Source organism: Perna viridis, chromosome 7, assembly GCF_037379345.1.
Source record: "Perna viridis isolate PV_CMFRI_1.1 ecotype Kerala chromosome 7, ASM3737934v1, whole genome shotgun sequence".
In the NCBI taxonomy this organism is placed as follows: domain Eukaryota; kingdom Metazoa; phylum Mollusca; class Bivalvia; order Mytilida; family Mytilidae; genus Perna; species Perna viridis.
In genome coordinates, this window is record NC_142451.1 from 3687573 (window position 1) to 3714224 (window position 26652).

A 26652-nucleotide genomic window follows, 5' to 3' on the forward strand; every position below is an offset into this window, starting at 1 on the left:
TTTATGATTGGTATTTTAAGCCGACACAGATATCAATGCGCATTACTATGTTGTTTTTTTTTTATAATCACACAAGGAATAATAACAGTCCACATTGGTACGCAAGAACGTCACCCACACAAAATGCCTAAAGTTGTGTCAAGAAGTGTCGTTTGTACAGACACTAAAGATCAAGAAGAATATCAAGGAGAAAAGCCTCTATATGTTTACTACTGCATATGTGGTCAAATGTCACTGATTTTAGGTAAAAAATCTTAGAGTTAGATACTACTGGGGTTTCGCATGTACTCATACAAGTTAAGGCTACATTCTTAAATATGCCTGTAGAAGAAAAGCATATGTCTTTAGTATTGCATTTTCTGTTTTGTTTGAAAATAAAGTTATAATATGGGGTAGACATTGCCTAAATCAGCGAGCACAGTAAGCTTTACCGTACATGTACCGTCTGTGTGGGACTCGTAAAAATAATAAAGGACATAACAATTGGGGGTGGGGGCTTTGCTTTGCAAATGCCTTTATATGGGAGTTTTTCAGTGAATGAATAACTTTTGAGAAAACAAAGTTTTTTTCCCATAATTCCAACCCCATACCCCTTTCTCCTCGCTTTCAAAATGGTCGATAACTTTATAGCATTTCGCTATACTTATCATATTTTATCCCTAAAGGGCATCTCCAGCAACATCCCTTTCATTATTTGGTCCATCAGATCAATCTGTACAGATATCGGAACTATTACAGTTTTCCACGGATGGTGGGAATATTTACACATATCATGTGACGTAAACAAATTCCGACAATAGCTGTGAATTCCAAACAAGAAAATGATTGCCTATCTTATAAAAGCTATGCTTTGATTTGGATAATACACTTGGAGTTGTATTTTTACCCAAGATGGATTAGGTTCTTGAGAACAGCAAAGATACACATACATGTACATGCATGTACATCCACGTGTTTCACAAACTTTTTAAAAAACATCATATTCACTTCTTTTAATTAGTAAAAAAAATAGAGAAAGACTCGAAAACTATCAGAAATGATAAATTTATTTTTACTGAAATGTAATCTTAAGCTATATATTTTTATTTGTTTGATTTAAGGAAGTGATGAATTTTCTCCATAAGGACAGTTACTTTTTGTTACTTCCAGGACATGACTTTTTTTTCATTAGTGTATTGGGGAACCTTCAGGGATATTTAGATAGTACATGTAATAACCGTAGAGCTCACACCCCTTCGCGCTACTCGCTATTAGCTTAGTAAGATGTATTTTTTCAAATAAATTATACTTTCACTTTCAGGAAAATACAAAATGTATAGAAAAAAGTTTAAACTTTAAGAATATGTTAAGGATTTTTGACAGACATTAAGTAGTTTTCAGGTATTTGGTGTTTTGTTACCATACTCCTGTAAAAAACGACACAAATCATGAAACACAATAAGTCTGTCCTGTCAAGATTTTTCCACTTTAACTGACTCAAAATGAGATGATTTTCATATCAAAATGTACCCATTAGTACATGTATAAGCTTTAACAATAAATAAACCTTATTTGACAGATATGACACATTTTATAAATAATGAACTTTATTCACCAACATGTCCCCCTTATAGGTGTTAACCCTCCCATTTTTTGTGGGAATCTCGTAATTTAACCATTTGACTCGCAAAAGAAAGTCTCCCATGCGGGAGGCATCGATCTCCCGGTTTCAAGAATATCCGTAAAATTTATCAAATTTTCGTCAATTTTAGTTTGCCATTTTTGGTGTGCGGCGAAAGCATTTTATTGTAGAAATGCTTTGAACAGCTGATCGATATATGAGTCTCTCTAGAATTATCTTCATTCAGATCGACAAATAGCATGATTTACATTTGAATGGATAGTTATGTCAAGATTTTACGAACTGGCTGCACACAACATGCCGTTCCAAGTGGTGATCATTATTACTGACTTTGTGAAAAAAAACATTCCCTGACAATAAAATTGTAGAGAAATTTTAATGTAAAAGGACTAATGCACCCAAATCATAAATCAGGTTATTGTAGCAAGTCTTTGTAAACTGTTAACAGAAACCATTCAGTATTTTATGTGATGAAAGCAATGGTAGGGGTGCCAAAAAGTTCTTTGCTACTCTTATTTGCATTTTCAAAGATAGAAGCAGGTCCATCAAAACCAGATTCATTGACATGCCAGTGATGAACATTGGAACAGGGCTAAAACTATTTTATGCCATACCAAGCATCAAAATGCAAAATCTCCTGCAATTTTATGATGGATTGCAGTAGATCTCCCCCAATTAGGTTTGACTAGGTTAACAGGTATGCTCCCTTTTTATCGCCATTTTCTTGTCAGAAAAAATTTTTCCTGTAAAGATTTTGGCTGTTTTTTTTTACATTTTCCAAAAAAACTTTATATCAATTTAAAGCACTTTTATTCTTCTTTAGAAATCACTTTTGAATTCCATTAAGTAAAATTAAAGTTATAGCCAAAAATGTATCGAAAAATGCCTGTCCTGTTTTTTCTTGTCCTGTTTTAGACCAACTCCGATTATTGTTCTATTCTGCTCCTATTGCTTAGGTGGAACCTTCACTCGAAATAGGTCTCACTTGGAAATACATATATATATATTTTGATTTCGCATGGGTAATTAATAAATATTTTGATCTTGAATGTAGTGAAAATAAAGGATGGGTCCATAAGGCCTTGTTCTGCCTACTGAAATAATTAGTAAAAAAAATATGTCATCAATTCGGAAGAAAACTAAATAATAATGTAATACATATTGTAAAGGGGTTGGTTCACTTTTCAAGATATTCAGCCCAACTATTTCTTGAAAATTCAAAATTCCCCCAACAGTAATATTTGTTGCTTATAATAAACTTTGAATGTCGTTTTTCAACAAAATGATATTGTAGAAAAAGTTCTCTGTCACTAAAGTGAAAAAAATAGCTATGTTTTATCGATGGTATGATCGTTTGGTGAGTTTTTTCCCTGATTTCCCTACTTCAAACGAAAAATGTAGTATCAGCGCAGCTGTCGAACTTTTTTGTATTTTTATGATGAAATTGTCGCTTATATATCTACGTCCACCTTCGATATCTAATAGTTCGAGAAATGCGCTCTATTAAAATTTTTATGTTGTTTAACCTTTGAGAAGCGTGTTTTGTTTAAGCAAATCGGAACATTCCGTTCGAACTGTGTTTTCGTTGTTAACTTTGCCATGGAAACCGAAGCGACATCATCGTGCCAGATTGCGAACTTCACGATGTTGATGTTTATGATTTCATCAAAACCGCTTACAGATCATGTACAGAAATATAATATGTAATCTTTATTAGAAATGTAAGTATGCCATCTGTCCATAAACCTCAGTTACTTTTATTCCTTCTATAAAGTAGTAAACCGAATAGGTGAAATATGTTTGGAAGCGGCAGCAGACAACCACATCGGTTGTAAAGTCAGACATCAAAACTGGCCAAATTTACTATGCATTTAGTATGTTTTAATTCATATACAGTGAAAAATAAATGTAGGTTAAGATATATGACTGCAAGTTGTTGGCAGTGGCAGCAAAATTCAAGAATGAGAAAAAAACATATTTTACTGTCGGATCTTGAATTATCTTCCCGGGTTGATTTTGATATTTTAACATTTCCGTACAAACTTCTCCTTATGCAAATGTATAACAAGCACAAGCTAGTGCAAATACTTATGGATACATTACTAAATATCTTATATTATTCTACACACTCAAATCTATGGCAAGCCAAAGTGGACAAAAATGCCTATTTATAAATATTTATATAGCCTACGCAGCTATGTAGATAAAATCAAGACATACATAAGGGGGTTCAAGTCACTAGGTCAGTCAGAAAACATGTATGGATCATTACTTGTACCAGTAATTATCGAAAAGACTGTAAATCAAAGGGAAAATAAACATTAGTTTTTGTTGTGATTTTTGTTCATTTTGCATTATATACCATTCTACTACAAAGTCTCACACAAAGTTATAAGGAAAGTCAATACCAAAGATGAATAAAATGGCAAAATGTGGAATTTTAATGAAAAAATTGTGATTTTCCTATGAAAGATTCAATCAGTTGCCATGGAAACGCAGAATTGATATTCAGACATTTAAATATTTTTATATATATATTTCATCAATACCTATCCATCTATAAAGCTTTTGTCAAAAACTGAGCTTGGGCCAAATTTGGTTCTTAGTGAACCAACCCCTTTTCAATTTATGCATTCAGTTCGTGATTTAAAGAGCAACAATACAGAAACAAAAGCACAAAAAACTGTCTGGAAAGCTATTCTGTAAATAAAATAGCATTTTTTCACCCTTCAGCCACTTATTTTATAGTGAGATCCAGCGTTAACCAAAAAAGATTGAAACTGAAAGTGTGCATTTATATAGTCTTTCTACAGGAAAAAGGATTTTTTGGTTAATGCTGGATCTCTATGTGCATTTAACCAAAAAACCTTCAAAAATCACACTTAAAATCGCTTAAAAAATGACTGAGTCCAACTTTACCTGAACATGTATCATGTGACCTAGCTAACTGTCATATGATTAAGCACCTGGCCATTCTAATTACACTGTCGCAAGTGGAGTAGATTTATTAATTGAAGAGCTTTCATCTCATCTTCATGCCAAAGAATGAAAAAAAGTCGAAAATAAACTTTGATCAGACATCGATTTTGATATAGCCACTGCTATGAACATGCATGCATATACGTGAATGCACTTATATACTTTGAACCGCGTTACTGTCCTTTATGTGGGATTTTATCTATGGATTTAATATTTGAATCCAATAGTTTTGAATATCTTTTTGCTCTAATATCCGTATAAATCTCCTTGATAAAAGATTGTTCTACATTATGATTTACTTTTGCCTGGAACTAAGTATAAAAATGAAATGCTTTAAATAAGCTCATATAAACATTAAAGTGTATAGAAACCTGTAGCACGCTGTCTAAAGATAATTTTGTTTGTAATAAATGCTGCAAAGCATTTTATTTCCTTATGCGATTGGGCAAAGTTGGAAACACTGTTATAATATATATCAAGCGTGAATAAAGCTTTTTAATTGCTTCTGTTTTTATTTTGAAAGTAGAAAAATTAAAAGCCGTTTGCATTGTTTGCCTGTAAAAAAATCCAGGCTCTGGGTATTTATCTTTTGCAATGATTAAGCGGAGTTCTATATAACAAAATTCTTTCAAAACTGCTTTCTTAATCTAGGAAAAATCTTCAATACATATACATTTATAATGCACACATATCAAACATGTCCTTACATGTATTCGAAATTGCGAATTTAATATATGCAAAATGCTGGTCAATTGTATGCAATTTTGTATGTATAAAATCCTGTTGCGCAAGTTTCTTGTATATAAAGTAAATATTCCAACATTTCTTTCATATTTAGTGTACATCTACACATACGTCAAAAAACATGTAGACACTTAAAATATCCGTTTTTATATCAAAGCTGTTACCTGAGGAAGTATGATGATGCTCTGCTCAGGAGGAGCATGGATGTACATGTAAATTCTTCATGTTTATGTATAAATATCTGTGCTTAATAGCTGACATGTAGTTTTAGTATTTGTTATAACAAGTCTTATATAATATTTATGCCAAGCGGTCCTTTCATTCTAATTATTGTCTGCAGTTCTGCTTTTTGTCGGTTTTCCAAATATTTAATATAAACTTTAGCGTCTATATTTTATGTGAACGATGTCGTCTTTTATTTTAGTTAGCTGCATCCTGTATTACATTTGTATTTAATCCATGTCTCCAAAATTTTGTTATCCGCCTCTTGAAAATATTAGAAAAAAAAAAACAAATACTGGTGCGTTGCATGTGGTGGATTTGATGGCGTGTGACAATGCCTTATACATGTAGGTTTCAGGTTAAATAAGCATGGTCTGACCGTGAACCATCTGAGGTTTAGTGGTATGAATATCCATGTGACATTTATTGAAACAAGTTTTCAAACCTGAATTTAAGATATGCCAAGCTTTCATGTATTTTAGCGGAGATACAGTTTGCATTGATGTTAATCTTAAGAAACTCTGCAAGAGGAGACCCCTGTTATTTTTATCCAAAATTGTAGTGCATCACCTCAGGGCCTCTTACCTTCCCAGTTTCACCCCCATTATTTTGACTGATGTATAGCGAAAATCTTGAAAGCTCCCACCAGCTCCCACTGGGAAACGGACAAGACTGTTGAAGAATGTATGAGAAAATGTTGGGAGGCTCAAGCCGAGAACGGCTGATAGCGGGAGGTTAATTACCTTTATAGATGCATTTTTTTCAGACTTTCCCACATTAATTTACAATTATTCGTAATCATCAATTCTAATAAAATAATGTATCATTTTTATTTTTCTCATTTATATATGTTAAAACTTCGCAAATATTATAGAAATTATTGATTTAACTAAAAGTATTGATAAGATTATCAACAATGATTTGTAGAAGTACATGCTTATTATTTTTCTGCTATTGTACTTGGAAAACTTTTAACTCTTTGCTCAGGGATCCGTCTGTTTGTCTGGCTGTCTTTTCTGTCTGTCTGTAGTTAACCACAAGAATCATTATTGACTTTTAAGTGGTTATGAAGATGTATATAGCCACTCATGCAGTGTTATTATGTAGTTGAGGAGAAACAGTAACACATGATTTGTATATTTGCCCCTTCTCGATGTGATGATTCTGTTTGCAGCGTAACATACTCTGATACTCAATGATTTAATTTTTTTTTTAAAAATTTTATACAAGTTTGATTCAAGTAAAACGATATTTTACAGAAGGGGAGACAGAAATGATTAATTGCCTTAAGCTTTATAAAATGTAGAAGTTACAGGTCTAAGTGTGCAACTGCACAAATTCGAAACTACCTAACAAATTGTTACATCGGGCACTGAAGATGAATTAATATATATACCTCCTTAATTTGAAGCTTCAAAGCTCTATTCATGCGCAAACCAAAAAAATTACAACATTTTTCTGGCTTATTCTAGAACGCAAAACTATAAAGTTTGACGATTTTTGATCAAATAACATTTTTTTGAACATTTTGTCTAGGGGGCATGTTTGACTATTGCTAAAGCTTTAATAGATTTTAATTTAATGTTTTATTTTGAAGAAAAATTTCTCAAGTGTCAGTCTGTTGATTTTTTAAGCATATTTCTTTACAGTTAAAAGCTTGCTTGATATAGACATAGATCTGTATTTAAATAGGTTATTATTATATCTGTTTTCACAGTTTTAAGAAATAGATTTTTGACTTGTCTGATCGAAACCTAATTTCGACCTTTTTCTCCTACTTGTGTATTACTATATTTGGTTCTAGCATTTTGAATTGGTACTTCTGGTTAACAAGATTGCATATTTAAAGATTTGAAATGAAACTATTGAATTAACCATTGAATTGTAGTTACCATTATAGTTTGGCATTTCTGTGAGAAGTCACTTTTATTTTCTAGATTGTCCTATGGACAAATTGCCAATGAGAAGAAGAGATAATGCTAGAGTGATTGACAGTCAGAAACATGCCCACAGACTTACCTGTGAACCAGATGACATAGTGTATCTCAAAAGGTATGTCAGAAATAGGTCAATATATTCTTGTGAACCAGATGACATAGTGTATTTTCAAAGGTATGTCAGAGACAGGCCAATATATTCTTGTGAATCTGATGACATAAGGTATCTTAAAAGGTATGTCTGAAACAGACCAGTATATTCTTGTGAACCTGATGACATAGTGTATCTTTAATAGAAGCAGTAGTGGATTCAGAAACTCTGAAAAAAAGGGGCACCAACTGGCATAAGGGTGCAGCTCCAGTGATAACCAGTTTTTTTCTACATAATCAGCCAAACTTTTTTTAGCATAAAGGGTAGGGGAACAAGCAGACTTATATCTTAGAAGATATGTCAGAACTTGTTAACCTGATTGCAAAATGTCTTAGAAGGTACATGTATGCTACACAATTCTTTTTTGGAGTAGTAAATATTCTAAACTTATCAAGTGTATATTTGGACATAGAACAAAATTAATATTTAACCAGCATTGATTTTAGATGGAACACAAGCTAGATTGAAAGAGAAATTCGTGAAAAGTAACATTCATGAAAACCTCATAGTCTATACATGTATATCTTTCTGAAATTTTATAATATAACTATTTCACTAACTATTTTGAATATCAATAGTTCTTAGATGAATATTTTTCAAAACTTATTTCTAGGCTTTAAAATATGTAGCAGTTCCATGTTTATAAAGTTAACAGTACTCCCTTTCTGTATTTGAAGCAGTAAGTTTAGTTTCTCAGATAAACAAAGCAGTTATACCTAGAGTTAACTGTCTTTTTATTTCCAGACCAGAAGGAATTGAAAAACAGTATAGACAGAAATGTAAGAAGTAAGTCTGACTTAAGAACTAATATAACTGTTTGTTGCTATATAAAGACTTTTTATAACCTATTCAACTAATTTGCTGGTGTATGTTTTTTACAACTGTCTGTCCATGCATAGCTAACAACATGTAATCACTCACTGCCACATAAAGTGAAAGTAAAAAGATATTATGTGATACTCTCTGAAAAGTTGCATGTCTGTCCATCTGTCCATTCCCCAATGCTTTCTAGATGATAAGTTGAGAAAAGATCAATGAATTTTTTTTAAACTTTGCACAAAATGTATTTAAAATATCATAAAATACAATTTGAGTTCAATTTTCAGCAAAATTCAAAATGTAGTTTTTGAGTTAGGCCATTTTGAACATTTTTGCCATCCCCTTTGTTTTCACTATTACGCGACAGGGTATTACTCAATGTTCCATTACTGCCCTATTTTTTTTTACTTTGGATAATAGTCAGTGATTTTAAAAGCTTGGATGGGGTCAATTTTCACAGAAATTGGTAATGGGGACCATTTTTTAAGGGGGAGTGGCTTCATTAAAAAGGATGATTAGGCTTGGTGCTAGGATAACCCCTCCATATTTTAATTGATTCCTTTAAACTTTGGTTAATGGTTAGTAGCAATAAAATCTTGGATTGACTGTAACAGCAATTGGTCAAGGTGGGTCAGTTTTTGGGTACAAGCACTAAACTCTACCTAAGAGGGTAAATGTGGGTGGTTTGGTATTTAAGGTTCAATAATTTTTGGCATCACTTGTTTTGTGTCATATATGGTGCACTTTGGATTTATTATTCATGAGTTTTTACCAGTCTTTTTATGTTTTTGAGAGTACCAGTAGGTACTCTCAAAAACATTAAAAGACTGGTAAAACACAGTGTAACATGTAACTAAAAAGTATGGAGCCAATATTATTTAAATTTTGCATTGAGATTATGTGCATATAGAGGATGTGCCTCTCATATAATGGACAAATTTGTTTTCTTAATTTCTCTTGATTTCTTTACTTCTGTATAAATAAACTAAATTTATACATGATTTTACAGTTGTGGATTATGGTTATGTTATCATCACCAAGGTAACAGTAATGTTATGTTTATTGTTGACAATGCCTTGAAGAGAGATGCTGCTAAAACAGATGTTTACAGTCAAATATCTAAACCTAACAAAGTAAGTAGAACTGATTATTGTAAAGCACTTTATTTTGATTGATAATTTTAAGGCATCAGTGTCGTTCAAGTTGGTTCCTGTATTTATTTTTTGGTAGATAAATATCATGTTGAAAATATTTTTTAACAATACTAGCCATGATTGTGTGCTGTTAGTCTGATGTGTATATATTTGCTGTGTGTTGTTAGTCTGATGTGTATATATTTGTATATTGTTAATAAAGAAATTATTGTACAGTGACTAATCTGTAAACCATGTCTTTTGCTTTACTCTTCACTAATATAATGCTGGGTACCTTTACGTGCACGATTTACTCTTCCCTAATATAATGCTGGGTACCTTTATGTGCACGATTTACTCTTCCCTAATATAATGCTTGGTACTTTTATGTGCACGATTTACTATTCCCTAATATAATGCTGGCTACCTTTATGTGCATGATTTACTCTTCCCTAATATAATGCTGGGTATCTTTACGTGCACTATTTACTCTTCCCTTATATAATGCCTGGTACCTTTACATGCACGATTTACTCTTCCCTAATATAATGCCTGGTACCTTTACGTGCACGATTTACTCTTCCCAAATATAATGCCGGGTACATTTACGTGCACGATTTACTCTTCCCTAATATAATGTCGGGTACCTTTATGTGCAAGATTTACTCTTCCCTAATATAATGCTGGGTACCTTTAAGTGCACGATTTACTCTTTCCTAATATAATGCTGGGTACCTTTACGTGTACGATTTACTCTTCCCTAATATAATGCTGGGTATCTTTACGTGCACTATTTACTCTTCCCTTATATAATGCCGGGTACCTTTACATGCACGATTTACTCTTCCCTAATATAATGCCTGGTATCTTTACATGCACGATTTACTCTTCCCAAATATAATGCCTGGTACATCTACATGCACGATTTACTCTTCCCTTATATAATGCCGGGTCCCTTTACATGCACGATTTACTCTTTCCTAATATAATGCCTGGTACCTTTACGTGCACGATTTACTCTTTCCAAATATAATGCCGGGTACATTTACGTGCACGATTTACTCTTTCCTAATATAATGTCGGGTACTTTTATGTACAAGATTCACTCTTCCCTAATATAATGCTGGGTACCTTTACGTGCACGATTTACTCTTTCCTAATATAATGCCGGGTACCTATACATGCACGATTTACTGTTCCCTAATATAATATCGTGTACCTTTACATGCACGATTTACTCTTCCCTAATATAATGCCAGGTACCTATACATGCACGATTTACTGCTCCCTAATATAATGCCGGGTACCTTTGCATGCACGATTTACTGTTCCCTAATATAATATCGAGTACCTTTACATGCATGATTTACTGTTCCCTAATATAACACCGTGTACCTTTACATACTTGATTAACTTTAACTTGCATATGTGTTATCAGTCATTTCTGTCATTTCAGGTGACCTTGACAAAACATACAAAGAACATGGGTAAATTCAGTTCTGTAACAGTATCTACTGTGGAAGATGAAGAGGAAGAAATTGAAGCAGTAAGTATTAGTGTAAATGGTACTGTTAATATATAGATTGGATGTGGTTATTACTGGAATACATTTAACTATATATATTTTCTAGCTTTTTTCAATATTGTAATATTGTAGGCATACAATGATTATATGATTATGACACCTATAGATTTATTGCTTTTAAATTTTAATGTTTGGGAATAAGTACATAGTGGTAATTTACTGTATTTCTTAGTAGAGAACAGGAGTGAAATATAAAGTGATTTTACTTACATTTGTGTACAATTTGATTTAACAGAAAGAAATAGCTGACTCATATGCAGCAAATGCTAGAGTGATAGAAAAACAGCTGATCAGGAAAGGAATGAATAAGAGGAAACTTCTAGAGGAGGTGAGTATTAATAAAAGTCACAGGTCTGATAACCCTAGAGTGGATTTCACTAAAAGTCATTTGTTGAAGATTGATTGCAAGTTATTACAGCATACAAGTGATTTGGTAAAAGTATTGTGATTGCAACACTTACACCCAATTTCATGTTTACAGCTTCATGTGAAACAAATGGTTTAGGATTTACATATATCATTATCCTGTAAAACTAAAATCCAGCTACATGTATAGAAAACCATGTTTTATGCTCAGTTCCTCAGTAGACAAAAAATGAAATATTATATTATAGTGTGATTGTGTTTATTATAAAGGGAAAAATAATAAGGGTAATCTGAAGAAGTCCTGTACAAAAACAGGTTATCAAAATAGTTAATGGACATATTGTATCAACAAAATACTTAATTTACATTTATTTTAATGAATTATTTATTACCGTAGTTTGTTGTAGAAGTTGCTTTGATAAATTTTGGGAAATTCAAGACAGCCGTCTAAGTAAAAATATTATCTTATTTTAGGCTGAAGAAGCAAAGAAGAAGTTCAAGGGAACTCTAATAGACAAATAAAGGTATCAAGGGAAGGTCTGAGAGTTTTGTTCAGCAATTTTGTACTTATACACTGGTTATAAAAGTCTGGTATGTGAAGACTGTATTGATAAAATACACTGGTTATAGAAGTCTGGCATGTGGAGGCTGATAAAACCAAGATGCCATGCATTGCTAATATTTATTAACAAATATTAGGCATGGGCTTAACTTGACATAACAGTTCAATACATTGTACTTGAATGTTTCATCTACCCTCTTCTCACCAGAAATGATTTACCATGAGATAGTTTGATGGTGTAGATCAGAGAAATGAATCTTGGTATGTTCTTTCCAAGAACTTACAAGTTTTAATACACAACATTATATCTTAATATTAATACTTCAGGTATTAAGTAGCTGTCTTTGTAAGAATCATGCAAAATCTGAAAAATGTGATACACCCCAAAAAAGGCTACATATTTTTATTTTTGTAATTAAGTTGTTTTATGTGTCTATACTATGAGTAATTTTTCATTCAAATCTGCCTGCTCTTAGGAGGTAATCAACATTGAAAATCCAGTGTATTCTATTGTATTTGAGTGTCATTTACAGAGTTATCTCCCTTAATTTTGAAATCTAAAGTGCATTATATATATTTTTTTTCTCCTAAGAACATGGTTTATATGAAAAACCACATGTTATTTTCTGTTTACTATGACATTTCAAACAAAATTTCAAAAATAAAAATATGTAGGCTTTTTACCCATGAATCACATTTTGCATGATCCTTAGCTTGAGTGCTACTTAATTAACAGCTTGAAATGAACTTTTAAAGTATGATATTGAAAATTCATGAGTAGGGCATCAGTATTGCACATTAATATTTTCTTGCTTTGATCATTTTAGATAATTGTAAAAAATGTTTAATTTGTTTTCCAATAATTAATTGAAACATGTAAAGTATTTATAGATGATTTTATTGTGGAAGTATGATGTGTACAAATGAAAGTGATGTGTGTTAATTAATACTTAATATGTAAATTTATACATTATGGTGTGCATTTATTTTTGACACTTTGTCATGTTGAGAAAATGCAATTACAATGTTTGTGTTATTGATAAAATTGTGCTTCACTAATAATGAAAATTGTTAATTCAATAATGGGGGAGATATTGCAATCACAATTAAATCACATTTTTACATCATTTTTTTACAAGTTATGCAATGTGATGTTTGTGATGATGGTGTTTATGTTTACAAGATGTGACAATTCATCTAAATAAAATTTAATCATAGAATGAAGTAGGTTTTTTTGTTAATAGTGTGGATTACACGTTTTCCAAACCTCTGTGTGCATCAGTCCTGTGTATATTTTTCTTGTTTACAATATGGATTACATGTATTCCCAACCTCAGTGTGCATCAGTCCTGAGTATAGTTTTTTGTTTACTCTGTGGATTACATGTATTCCCAACCTCAGTGTGCATCAGTCCTGTGTATAGTTTTCTTGTTTACAGTGTGGATTACATGTATTCCCAACCTCAATGTACATCAGTCCTGAGTATAGTTTTTTGTTCACAGTGTGGATTACATGTATTCCCAACCTCAGTGTGCATCAGTCCTGTGTATAGTTTTCTTGTTTACAGTGTGGATTACATGTATTCCCAACCTCAGTGTACACCAGTCCTGATTATAGTTTTCTTGTTTAGTGTGGATTACATGTATTCCCAACCTCAGTGTGCATCAGTCCTGTGTATAGTTTTCCTGTTTACAGTGTGGATTACATGTATTTCAAACCTCAGCGTGCATCAGCTTCTGAGTATATTTTTTTTGGTTAACAGTGTGGATTACAAGTACAGGTATTCCAAACCTCAGTGTGCATCAGTCCAGAGTATAGTTTTTTTTGTTAACGAGTCATCAAGGGAACTAAGGTTATTGCGGTAATCAAAAGAATGTAATCCAGGGACAAAGACCAGACATGGAAAACAAACATACACAACAAAGAACATGAAGTAACTAAAATCATACATACAAAGTAACAAAGCAAATGAGCATCTCGGACTCTGCTAAAAACTGGGAGCATGGACCAGGTGCACTGGTAGGGTAAGCATCCTCTGCTTTTCTAGAAACACCCGCTGAGTTGCTCTTAAAATATCAAGATAGACTAAAGAGGAATGGGAAACTATGACATGTTGAACAAATCATTTTTGATGGCGCAGATGGATACACTGTAATGATCCACAAGTTCATGATGATGACCATAAAACTTATGTAGTGATGACTTCAATCTTGTAGCAACATAACCCTGTTCCAGAAGCCTATTTGTTAGAATTCTATCACGATACAAAAAGTGTGTGTAGTTTTGGCAAGCTCTGACATAGTTTTCCCTTACCATCTATTTCACAGTGTAGGTCAAGATATGAGGCTGACTTCACATTGCCTGTTGAATCCTTTATCTCAAGTTCTTTGGGGTATATCGATGTATCAAATTCCCAAAATTAGAATTGTTTAAAGATAATATGTCATCAATATAGCGGAAACTGAGATTAAAGGATTTAGCTAAATGATATTTTTTCTTTCGGATCAGATCGGCTATAGTAGTCAGCCTCATGAGAGTGAAGGAATAGGTCAACAAGTAGGGGAGCACAATTTGTTCCCATTGGACTGCCGACCATTTGTTGAAAAACACATCCACCACACTGGACAAATATGTTGTTGATTAAAAATTCCAGCATTTTGTAAACATCTTTTTCTGTATATTTGGAAGATGATTTGGAATTATTTCTTACGAAGTATGAGAAATCTCTACTAAGAACTACATATTTATATCTAGGTGTACCACCTTTTTTTGGAAAAACGACGATGTATAATGTTTTTAAGTCAGGATTTTAACTGAGTATGGGGAATAGAAGTATACAGTGTAAAAAAGCATAGGTTTTAATGCTATTATATTCTGAAAATAGTCTTGAACTGATTGTTTCCAAAAGATCTTGCAAATTTTTCAGGATCCACATTGAATTAATACCACAACAGGAGTAAGAAGTGTTGTGGTAGGACTGCAGACCTTCTTTGACAGCTGTGAGTATAGAAGTTAAAAGTTGGGAAGGAGGAACATTTTGCAGATCCAGCTATGTAATGTTGTTAGTATGGTTTCTTGTGGAGTTTAGGAATCCAGTACATAGATGGTAAATCACAATCATCCTCCTTGCATATGGTAGAGACCAAAAGAGGAAAGCACAGATTTATGGTTTTCCACTATCTCTTCTTTGGAGAGTGTGGTAGCAGTATAGGCCTAATCACTGCTTAACAGTGTGGATTACATGTATTCCAAACCTCAGTGTGCATCAGTCCTGAGTATAGTTTTTTTTATTAACTGTGGATTACATGTATTCCAAACCTCAGTGTGCATCAACCCTGAGTATAGTTTTCTTGTTAACAGTGTGGATTACATGTATTCCAAACCCCAGTATCATCAGTTTGTAAATGTGTGCATCATCATTCATACAATACTCTGAAAATGGGAAATATTGGAGCCATTGCTAAACAATAATATTACAACTTATCCTCATAGAAGAAGTAAAATGGTGTTGTCTTAATAAGTAAAAATATGAGTTTGGTCAGGTGAGCTAATAAAGAGCTGTGCCATGAGCACATAATACGCCAGTGGGTGGATATACCAAACATTAAGCGTTACTAAGTCCCTATATTGTTCATTTTGAATATTTGCTAGACTTGCAAAATCAATAATACTTGGAGCTTCAAAGCCTTTACAATACCTTTACAATTTATAGATGATTGATACATAGTTATGGCAAATATCTCATACTGGCCAATTGTTATGTTTTATTTTTTTATGAAAAAGTGCCAAAAAACGAACATTTAATAACAAGATTTTCTAGAAAATGAAGAGGAGCCTATAAACATAGATTCAAAGAATATCCCAAAGTTTAATTTCAGTTAGAGTGTCGTCTGTATATAGCTGAAATATTGCTGCTAGGAGGTTAAACCCCAACAAACAAACATCAGTTAGAGTGTGGGAAAAATCACCCCCTAAAATCTTCTAACTGCTACCTATAACCCTTCCCCTATAACTTATAGGCTCTGATGTAAAAAATCACTGGGTCTTAGCACTGCTCATTACAAATCTGTGATGCTGTTTCCACTGTATTGTACTACTAGTATTTTGCATAAAGGGGTGGGGTTTAACATGAAGTGTGTCAGGGGAAAGATTTGGAATAGGGAACATATCTTCTAGATAGACCAGGAGCATTATCAGGATTCTGTAAACACAACAAATAATCAATAACAAAATTTTATTGGAAATTTTTCTGTAACAAGCCTGATTTCATATCAGGAAATGGAAAAAAAATATCAGTAAAAAATGATATGATGAACAGCGGTGATTCTCTATCATAAAGTAACATAACTGAATAGAACATATAATGCTTTGAAAGACAAACTAACCATGTGACACACAGTTGAATAATATTAAGATACTGCAATGGTTAATAGGGTAAGCCACAACGAATAGCTGATATACAATCAATATTAAGAACATTGAAATGAATTATTGAGTTCCCATCAAATAAAATGATCATATAAACTATTACTGAAGTGATTAAAACCTATCATTTTTTTTTTATCATGAGGATATGTTTTGAGGTCAGTTATAAAATGTATTGATAAAAGATGATTACTGAAAGTGGCAAAAAATCTTCAAAATGTGTAAAAATCCACTTGTAATCTTATTCTGCAAGTTCATAGATTTTCTATTAAAACTGCTACCTAAGTCACTAGGGCTTCACATACTGGCATGTAAAATTTCTTTTAGGCTAGAAATACTAAAATCTACTATTTAATCTACAAAAATAACATATCTACAATCTATAGAACATGATACTAGAATATACAATCAACCATCTTTATGTGGAGAACTCATAAATATTAATAAAACTGAACCAGAATTCTGTTCAAATTAAACCAGCATAACCCATATTAAATAAACTGAAGTATTTTCAAATTTACTACAAGCACTTTAATAACCATAGTGCGTGTGGCTTATTTTGATTAAATAAGCAAGCAATATGACAGAGATTCAGATGCATCAAATAATACTTAATGTCTTAACAATGCCCAATATCAAAAAAAAAATTAAAAGCTTTGCGAAATGCAGCATTATACAACCACAGTGGTTGAACCCTGAACAGTTAGGGCAAGTGTGGACACAATATTAGTTTTTGAAACACTTAAGCATATGGACTTCCAGCTCATTACAGACACAACAACCCATTAGGACACAATATAGCACAAAATTTGAAATTTTATTAAACATTTTTCAAAATTGGACCAAAAATAAAACAGTTTGATTTTGGGGGGAGGGGGGTGGTGTTTGGCCCCTTTGACTCATTATAACTTGAAATCTGTAAGAGATATACGAAATCAAAAACAGTTAAAGATAAATCTACCTCGTAAAAAAAATTTCCAAAACAAAATTTCAATAGGTACAGATTGACATATGAATCCTAAAACTGGATCCCCAATAAGCTTTTTCTATCAATGCTAATGATAACACCTGTTTTCCTACTTTTAGCCCTTTAAGATTTCATAAATAAATGTAAGTAACTAGACCCCAATGAAGACAATGACAGAGTGATACCATAACACGACAAATAAGAATAGATGAGCAAAATGTCTAAAAACCCAAATTTATGATAATATGATCTTTAGTACTAAAAGTACACTTGTCTTAGATACCAGAATCATGATTCAAAGTTATAGGCTAACATGTGGACCTTTGACTGAAGCAATAGAATTGTATATACAAAGGGAGATAATCAAAGGATAAGTTACAAATTTTGAAGTTAATTGGTATTCTTTATGGTGTGTGTGATTTTTTTTAAAACCATTTTAAACAATTTAATTAATTTCTTGAAATGGATTATTTTCAGTGAGTATTCCAAGCTTCCTTTTTCTTCATATCAAAATCAAATAAAGTGTTGTCTTCTAGTTCAATTATAATAGAATTACCAGGGTATTCCAGAATAATTGTACATAAAAATAGAATTACCCGGGTATTCCAGAATAATTGTACATAAAAATAGAATTACCGGGGTATTCCAGAATAATTGTACATAAAAACTGAGTATTAATACAGTGTGACATCACTTTGACTGAAAGGAATAATCTGGAATAACAAAATACACATACAACATACATGTATCACCTAATGCTACTTCTGCACTTAGACTCAAGGGTAATTCTCCTCAACTAATAACATTCAGTATACATGTTAAAATCTTGAAGACAAATATAAGAATAAAATGATTCACAGTGCACAGCTTGTACCACAGAGGTCAAATCCTAAACAGTCAGGTCAAGTCAAGTTTGACATAGCTCTAAAATTTTGATTGCTTTAAAATATTTGAATTAGGATAAGAATGTGACTAGAATGAGTAGCCCCATAATCTTTAATGAGCACAAACCCCCAAAATCAACCCCAGCCCTCCTTTTGTGGTATGGCACCTTGTACTACAATTTCACATATAGTAAAGTTAGTGTTGTAACATCATGAAAATGAGAGTTTCTGGCCCCTTTCAGATCAATTATTTATGAACAGTTCCAGTTATAACCCCCAAAAACAATCCCAGCCTCCCCTTTGTGGTATGGCACACTAAGGTACAATTTGATTATAGACAAGTTATGGTGCATATGTCATGAAAAAGCGTTTCTGGCCCCCATTTTAGCTCTTAATTCTAAATGGTTTGAATCACAGCTCTAAAACAAATTCCACCTTTCCTTTTGTGGTATGACACCTTGTGGTATAATTTCAAAGAGATCCATTCACATTTACTCGAGTTATTGTTTGGACATCACGAAAATGCTTATTTCTGGTCCTATTCAAAGGTTCAAGTCAAAACCCAGCAAACCAACCCCAAGTTTCCTTTTGTGGTACTTGGACATGAAGTGTTTTAGGATGACGACAACTGAATGATACCATTATATGATTGCAAATTTATATGGGTTGTATAAAATATATCTTAAAATAGATTTCCAATAAATGTAACTACCAAAAACAGATCTGTCCACAAAAAGAACAAAGAAGATAATACAACAGTTTGCATATAGCAGTAAAATAGCAGGACACTACTTGACAAGACTGCAGAGGCCAAACCCTGAACAGTTCAGCCAAGTATGGACACACCATTCCTGCTTCAAAGTATTGGCCCTAATTCCTAACATTTCAAATCACAATTCCCATAATAAAAACTAGGCCATGCTTTGGTGGAATGACAATTTGTGCTACAATTTCATAGAGATTCATACACTTCTATCTAATTTATTATTGGGACACAAGAAAATGCCTATTTTTGGACCCAGATCCCTTCACCTTTCAAACCACAACCCATTAAATCTGTCAGGGATCACTTTGGGGGGAGGGGGGGTGTCATGGGTAATTGGCCCTAAAATGCAAAATATGACCCAAAAATATAGGAAAGCATGGGTCAAAAACCCACTTTTAGTACGAAAAAATGCATTATTCATGCTATTTACCCAAAATAATATTTCAAATCACCAATTTCATATCACAAGATGGGTCAATGACCTAATATGAGAAAATTCAAGAGTTATCTCTGATCAATCCCAGCTATTTTTTTTGTGATATGGCATCTTGTTTTACAATTTTAAAGAGATCTATACACTTATACTCCAGTTATTGTCCGGACATGAAATGTTTATGGAAGGCAGTCAACAGCACCATACCATTTTTTTTACAGTTGTATAAATAGATATCTTAAATCTACAAAGGTTTTTCACATTGAATTTTATTTGCATATGACCATACTATTCTTTGTCTTTATAATCTCAATAATATTCTAAATGCTTTAGAAAGATTACCAACTATGATTATTCTTTAACATTGTAAGACTAAAAACAATTAACTAAAAGTATATAGCACCAGCAGTAACAATAGTTACAGTGTTATAAGATTAATAGGGAATGCAGCACATCAATAACTTAGATATGATAAAAAAAAACTTGAGCAATGAGACAAGATATAGTACAATGGTCTCATAAAGATACAGCTATGGTAAACTGGGAAATCGTGTCATCTTTTTTTAAAGGTTCCTGTGATCAATCTTATTTCATGCAGTTTTGAATTCATGATTGTTCCATCATCTAATTGTATTATAATGTTCTTCAAAAAAATATTAATGAAAGTTTATTTTTAGGTTATGGGTTTCCACTGTTTACAGTATATGTTTTGATACCACTGACTGTACTACATTAGGGAAATTAAAAATATAAATTCTAAAAGAAATGGTACAGAAAATTCAATATTTATACTCTTTTTTTCATTATTTTCATTCAAGGACTTTGTATTCTATTTACATGTTCATCCTGAAAACGTAAATTGTAATGCCTAAATGTCTACCATTGTGCAAAAACCTGTTCTTATTATAGAAAACAATATTATTAAAAAATTGAATTTTCTAACAACACAATCAAATGCATCAGGACTTAAACTGTAATCTCTATGAATAATTGTCTTATTGTACAAATGAAGAGTAATAACAAAATTACTGAACGGACAAATAATGACTCCTGGTATACAGTCCTATTTAACTGACAGATAAGGACTCCTGGTATACAGTCCTATTTAAATGACAGATACGGACTCCTAGTATACTGTCCTATCTAAATAACAGATACAAACTCCTGGTATACAGTCCTATTTAACTAAGATGTTTTAACCTAAAGTCATTCAACCCCAACACTAATATTAACACCTAACATACTGCAACACAGCACTATGAACACATCTAGTGGTACCAGTTACAATATAGTTTCATTTAATATCGACAACAATGTCAAAACTGCCAATGATAAATACAAACTACTAATAGTTTGTTCTCAACAGTGCGTTGGCATTGGACTCACTGCATAACAAAGCTATTAAATTTTACACCACCACTGAAAAGCACCATTAATTATGACCAAGTTCTAACACATTTAACTTGTCTATGCATACCACAAATACAACATATTTTGCCATTGTATTTGAAGTTAAGAGCAATTTTAATCAGACAATCACATGTTTGTTCTGAAGTTTTCTCTCATTCACTAGGCTTTCCTTTCCACTGTGTGTAATGACTCAAAACTGTGGGAAGATAGATTGAATCCTGCAATACTGTATTTTTCAATCATCAGGCAGTTGTTGTACACAGATAAATATCTCTTTTACCAAGTCTTTTAGTTGTCTTAACCCATCTTGCAAAGTGGATCTTAAATGGGAATATGTAAAAAGATGTTCTAAGAAATACAACATAAATCAGAAACCATCCCACATTTGGAGGAGACTTCAATAAAATCAGAAACCATCCCACATTTGGAGGAGACTTCAATAAAATTGAAAAAATTAAAAATATAAGATTTGTGAGAGATTTTTTGGTTTCTGTGAAAAATACTAAATAATTGAATTTTTATATAAAAAAATCAATTAAAAAAAAAAAAAAAATTAACAGTATGAAATTTAAATGCCAGTATCATTTGTTGTGAAAACATGAATAAACTTAAAAGGGACTGCATACATCGTATAAATCATTATGTGCAAAAAAACGAACCTTTTATCTTCCTTTGCAAATAAGTCCAAGAGATCATATGTTTCAATGGGTCCCTCCATGTCCTAAAATAATTCATTAGTAATCAGATAATTTCTCTTTGCAGAATATTACTGATATATACTCCAAATTAAGATCCGTAAATGTTAATAAGATGTTGTATTGTGAAAGTACTGCTGTTTGTGGGGTACCACTTTTCATGTATTTCGAAGGTAAGGTAAACCACAAAATTTATTCACAACGAAAAGAATCATTCACTTTAAATTGTATGACAGGATAATCAAAACCAAGAATTCAAGAATCCATGAATTTGTGCTTTTCCCCTAATCCACAAAATTCATACCCACCAATATAAGGTTCTTTCATAGTATTTTGAAAAAAATTATCAATACTGTATAAATGTAAATCCAGGGGTTGAAAATTTTTTTGTGAAAATCCAAGCCCTGGACTTTTTCATCTTTTGTACACTAAGCCTGAACAATATTTTGTCAATTCCCAATCGTAAGATATATAAATGCAATTTTGTTATCTAATATTCTTATGTATATTTCTATGTTTGCAGGGAAGAAGACACAGTGTCAATTGATTCCGTCTGCCGGTCTGATGCCTTGTCATCAGCTTTCCGTTTCTGCATTTTTGTTTTGTTTTGTTTTTTTTTAACCATGACATTTCGCCTAAATATAGCTGAAATATTGCTGCTCAGGCGTTAAACCCCAACAATCAATAACCATGAAATTGTAATTGAGCAACGACATTTTTACTCAAAATTTTAACAATGAAATTTGATCTTTATCGTTCCAACACTTGATTAATAGTAGTATGTCAAAAAATGTGTCTGATCAAGCACAGGTGTGATTCAGACTCGAGAATGACTAATCAATAGATCGATCTAGTGAATACTCATTCTAAAAATAAAGTTATAACTATTTATAAGTCAGGGAATAGATCAAGAAACATGGTCCACTTACTTTCAAAAAAGAGTTTTTATTTTTTTAGATTTGCCATGCCCACAGACTTATTTCATTCAAAAAAGGCAAGTCCGAGGTTCAATTTTTTAGTCTTGGGCTTTAGGAATTTTCAACCCCTGAAATCTTTATTCATCATGCTGTATTAAATGTTCTTCCAGATCTTCCATACTGCTTTATTTTCATATTACCTGTAATACAGGCCTGACTGGAAACTGCTGCATTTTTTTCAATTTATCGGATTCAGCATGATTTCAGGAGTGGAAAAGGGGAGACAACTTGTGTAACTTTAAGAGCATTGTAAGCAATTAACAAAAATTAAACTAATAAAATCTATGGTAACTTAATGATGACAATTCTTCAAAATCAAACTAAAAAGCCAATGACACATGAATGACCAACATCTCCCGACCGTGGACAGACACATGAAATCTGCAGTGGGGTTAAAGTAGTTTTATAAGGCTTTAACCATCCCCCTTTAATGTAAGGTAAAAAATGAATTGAAACAACAAACACACCATAAAATTAATTCAATTATACATTCAGTTCTCTTCAGGGAATACCTCAAGTCAAAATGCCATACATGTGATTGTTGAGTACAAGGATTTAAGGTAAGTCACAATGTTCACATTCAGAATTTACAGTATCCCATTTGCTACAACAAAGTAATGATGAGATTATGGTAAAAGAACAATGTTGAGTTTAACCCAATGTAAAATACAATAATTGATTGATTGATTGATTGTTGGGGTTTAACGTCCGAGCAGCAATATTTCAGTTATTTTCAGACGAGAAAAATACATACCTCTATTTCCAATCTGTCGTGGAAACTATTAAGATGATTACATAGTTCAATTACAAGTTCTAACCGCGACCTAATCTCTCCAGCTGGTATTGATAATGCCCTAAAAATACAGAGTGAAACCTATTAGAACAGAATGACAAATTAGTCATAAATTAATGTTGAATCATGTACCTTAAAGAAAGTCAATTTATTGTGTTATGACTTCAAGATATTTTCTATATGTATTAAATAGAGGAGAAAGTCATATGCACCAATTTTAACTACCGGGTAAACCCATGACACCTCTATTAAGACTCAGGGGTCACGCTGGGCTTCGCCAATGTCGCAATTTGCGATTTTTATCAATTTAGATCGAAGATCAGAATTGATATAGCAGTCACCAGAGCCTTTACATTTGTAAAGCCTGATAGCATCTGCAATTATCTTAAACTGCCGTAGTAAAATAGTCCCATAGCCATACCCCATAAAGATTCAAATGCAGATAGTTAGATCCATTTCTTAGGTATTGTATTTCTTATATATCAAATTTAATTCTATTTTCCTTACGCCAATAAACAAACCAAATAAACAATTTTTATTGTGAACTTAATATGCTGGTTAATAAGAATTGTACATTTGTATTAACAACGATCCAATTAAAATTAGTTGACCCCTAATCTCTTATCAGTACCTGTTTATTTCTATGCAATCAGTTGTTCACTGTCGATATATTCAAGTTGTCTACTTATTTTTAGATGCATAATATAGATAAAAATGAAAACCTGCAAGGCTTTAAATAGTTGGAATGCTAAAGCTGTCAGCAGAGATTTCATGTGGACGGATCCAATATTTACAAACAGGGGGCAGAGGATTATACGAGGTATCCAAGTAGAGAAAAAATGTATGGCATGATAAAATTTTGCAATATAAAGGTATTAATAAATGTGTCGATATTCATGCAAAAACTGCAAAAGATGTTTAATTAGATATACTATTTGTATGCAATAATATTGTGAAAATATTGTCTTGATAACTTTATGTGTGATATTTTGTGTTTACATGTATGTACTTTTATATTTATATATACATTTATATACTCCTATTACGCAGTACTCTGCGGTTGACTTTTTTCTAATAAACAGTAAACAGGATCCAATCAAGAATCTTAAACATAGAAAGTGGTTCCATGCTGTCATTTGCCACTCATGAATTTTTGCCAAATGTTTTACAAAAGGATAGCACCCCCTCCCTGAAACAATCCCAATGTATCACTCACTGTATCATGTATTTTTATTACAGTAACCGTCTCATGACATCGGAATCCCAGAAATGACAAAAAAAAAAATATTTTGTTCAGACGATGGCATAGGAATTTCGATAATGCATTTCTCAGGAATGATGTCAGTCTGTGGTCTGGTGACATTGCTTTTTTGTAATAAACATTCTATTGGGCTATTTTGGCCATGTGTAAATATTATAGAGCTGCATGTGCTGCAGGTTCTCCAGGGCCTTAAAAGTGCATGGCTAGTGTTGTCTGCACCATACATAGTTGTTGAAATTGTATTCTAAGACTTTGGCATTTATGTTAACATACATGTGTCTGAAACTATATGCTTTAATTGACACATAGGTGTCTATGTGATAACTTGTAGCACTTGAGTTATATATCAACTGAGGAATGTAGCTAGTTGAGGGGGATGTGTATCTAAGGATTTATTTCAATTATTGTAGTGGCTTAAGTTAGAATGATTTGACAGACAGTTTCAACCTGGAAGTCGACAAATTAAATTTCGACTTGAAAATATTTAGAAACAGTGAAAGGCCAACTAGTATATTGTAGCTCAATCACGCATTATGTGAGAGATTTGTGTACATTCATCTAGGTGTTCCATGTCAACCAACATTGAACCTGAATATTATGCAAACTGCAATGATGCATTATGAAATTGGTACATATTTTTTTTTGTAATGTCCTTCGTAATCAGAATGATGAATTTAAAAATAAATCAAAGTGTTCAACATTACAACAATAAGTTCATGTTTAGATATGACTGAATTTGATCCTTGTACTTTCCTTTTACTCCTTTTTTTGCAATGTGACGATTATTTGAAGCGTAAAAATTCAAACGAACGATATAAATTGATTAAGTACGTGAACACTTTGATTTATTTTATCTGGCGACAAAAACAACCAGTTGGCGATTTTCTTGGCACCTAAGTTTTGTATATCAAAATTGACAGGAAGTTTATCAGCAAAGGACATTTTCTCTAATCAAACAATTGTGTTTTTGAGTTAACTGACCATGACCAAATTACAACTGACGGCAATTAAAGGTAATTAGACCAGGCCACCATGACTGACAATATCCTCATGGGAGTAGTCAATCAAATGTAAATATATTATTGAGCCAATCATAACTCTCATCATCTGGTCAAAGGTAAACACAATTATGGCCATGTGAACGTGGCCACATACAAGCTTCACAGCCCTGTTTAACCATGTGATACATTCAGAAACAGACTTACCTAATAACAGAATGAATTAAATCCAATTAACAATGATTATCCCATCAGGAAGTGTCTAAATACTTCAAAATGAAAGAATTAATAAAAGAAAATGGATGATATTTGTTTACACTTTTGCCATGTGATTTTTTTTTTGTGGGAAAATCGGTAAACAAATAGAATGGGGATTCCCAAAATCTAATTAAGGAAATACTATTCAGATATCAAGATTATAAAACAGGGACACAATTAATGGTCCATGGTAAAAAATGTAGTTTCCTAGAAATTTTATCACAAGAAAGTTTGTTGAAAATAATTCTTCAGTGATACTTACTTATTGTAATTCATTTCTAAATCTGTCATGGCTGGTAACAATTTCTCACACATCTGATACACATGCCTCTGTGGACTGTTAGAACTATATACTACCCGTTTTAACTCATTGCTGAAAATATTGAGTCATTTGTGTTATAAGGTGTTATAAACAAGTTTGTTACAGTTCTTTAATTGTGTTTATTATGTTTGAAATATAACCTAAATTCCTATTTATACTTTTGATATATCTACAATGAAATTTATCTGATCATTAGGGTTCTACCACAAAGTGTCCACCCGTCTGTTACTAACTCATGTCCAAGTTTTTTATTTTTTTTATTTTTCAATGAAGGTTTTTGATATTTGGCATGTGGGTAGATCACCTAAAGATCTTTGACCTCAAGGTCAAATTCCTGTTTTTCA

General features: G+C 32.3%; 2 protein-coding genes across 3 annotated transcripts in view; one reads left to right on the forward strand and one right to left on the reverse strand.

Moving 5' to 3' along the window:
• Positions 1-76: 76 nt before the first annotated feature.
• On the forward strand, positions 77-13343 carry LOC148611002 (STING ER exit protein-like). The gene is made up of 7 exons (XM_088591009.1): positions 77-244; positions 7504-7618; positions 8399-8440; positions 9483-9606; positions 11063-11152; positions 11427-11519; positions 12032-13343. The coding sequence occupies exons 1-7, from the start codon at positions 124-126 to the stop codon at positions 12077-12079; spliced, it is 633 nt and encodes a 210-aa protein (XP_088447135.1). The 5' UTR covers positions 77-123; the 3' UTR covers positions 12080-13343.
• A 2996-nt stretch (positions 13344-16339) lies between these two features.
• Positions 16340-26652, reverse strand: part of LOC148611003 (uncharacterized) — a 34723-nt gene continuing 24410 nt past the window's right edge. For both annotated transcript variants that reach the window (XM_088591012.1, XM_088591011.1), the window contains exons 19-22: positions 26249-26359; positions 23431-23530; positions 21664-21725; positions 16340-21324 (exon numbers count right to left, since the gene is read on the reverse strand). In XM_088591012.1, the coding sequence (XP_088447138.1) occupies positions 21240-21324; positions 21664-21725; positions 23431-23530; positions 26249-26359 (358 nt within the window). In that variant the 3' untranslated portion in view covers positions 16340-21239. The remainder of the gene's footprint in view (positions 21325-21663; positions 21726-23430; positions 23531-26248; positions 26360-26652) is intronic.

Bases quoted from the DNA above. Each gene is read 5' to 3' on its own strand.
- LOC148611002 (XM_088591009.1), top strand. From the start codon at position 124: ATGCCTAAAGTTGTGTCAAGAAGTGTCGTTTGTACAGACACTAAAGAT. The intron at 8,441-9,482 runs GTAAGTCTGACT...ATGATTTTACAG, and splicing joins TATAGACAGAAATGTAAGAA to TTGTGGATTATGGTTATGTT. The intron at 11,520-12,031 runs GTGAGTATTAAT...ATCTTATTTTAG, and splicing joins AGAGGAAACTTCTAGAGGAG to GCTGAAGAAGCAAAGAAGAA.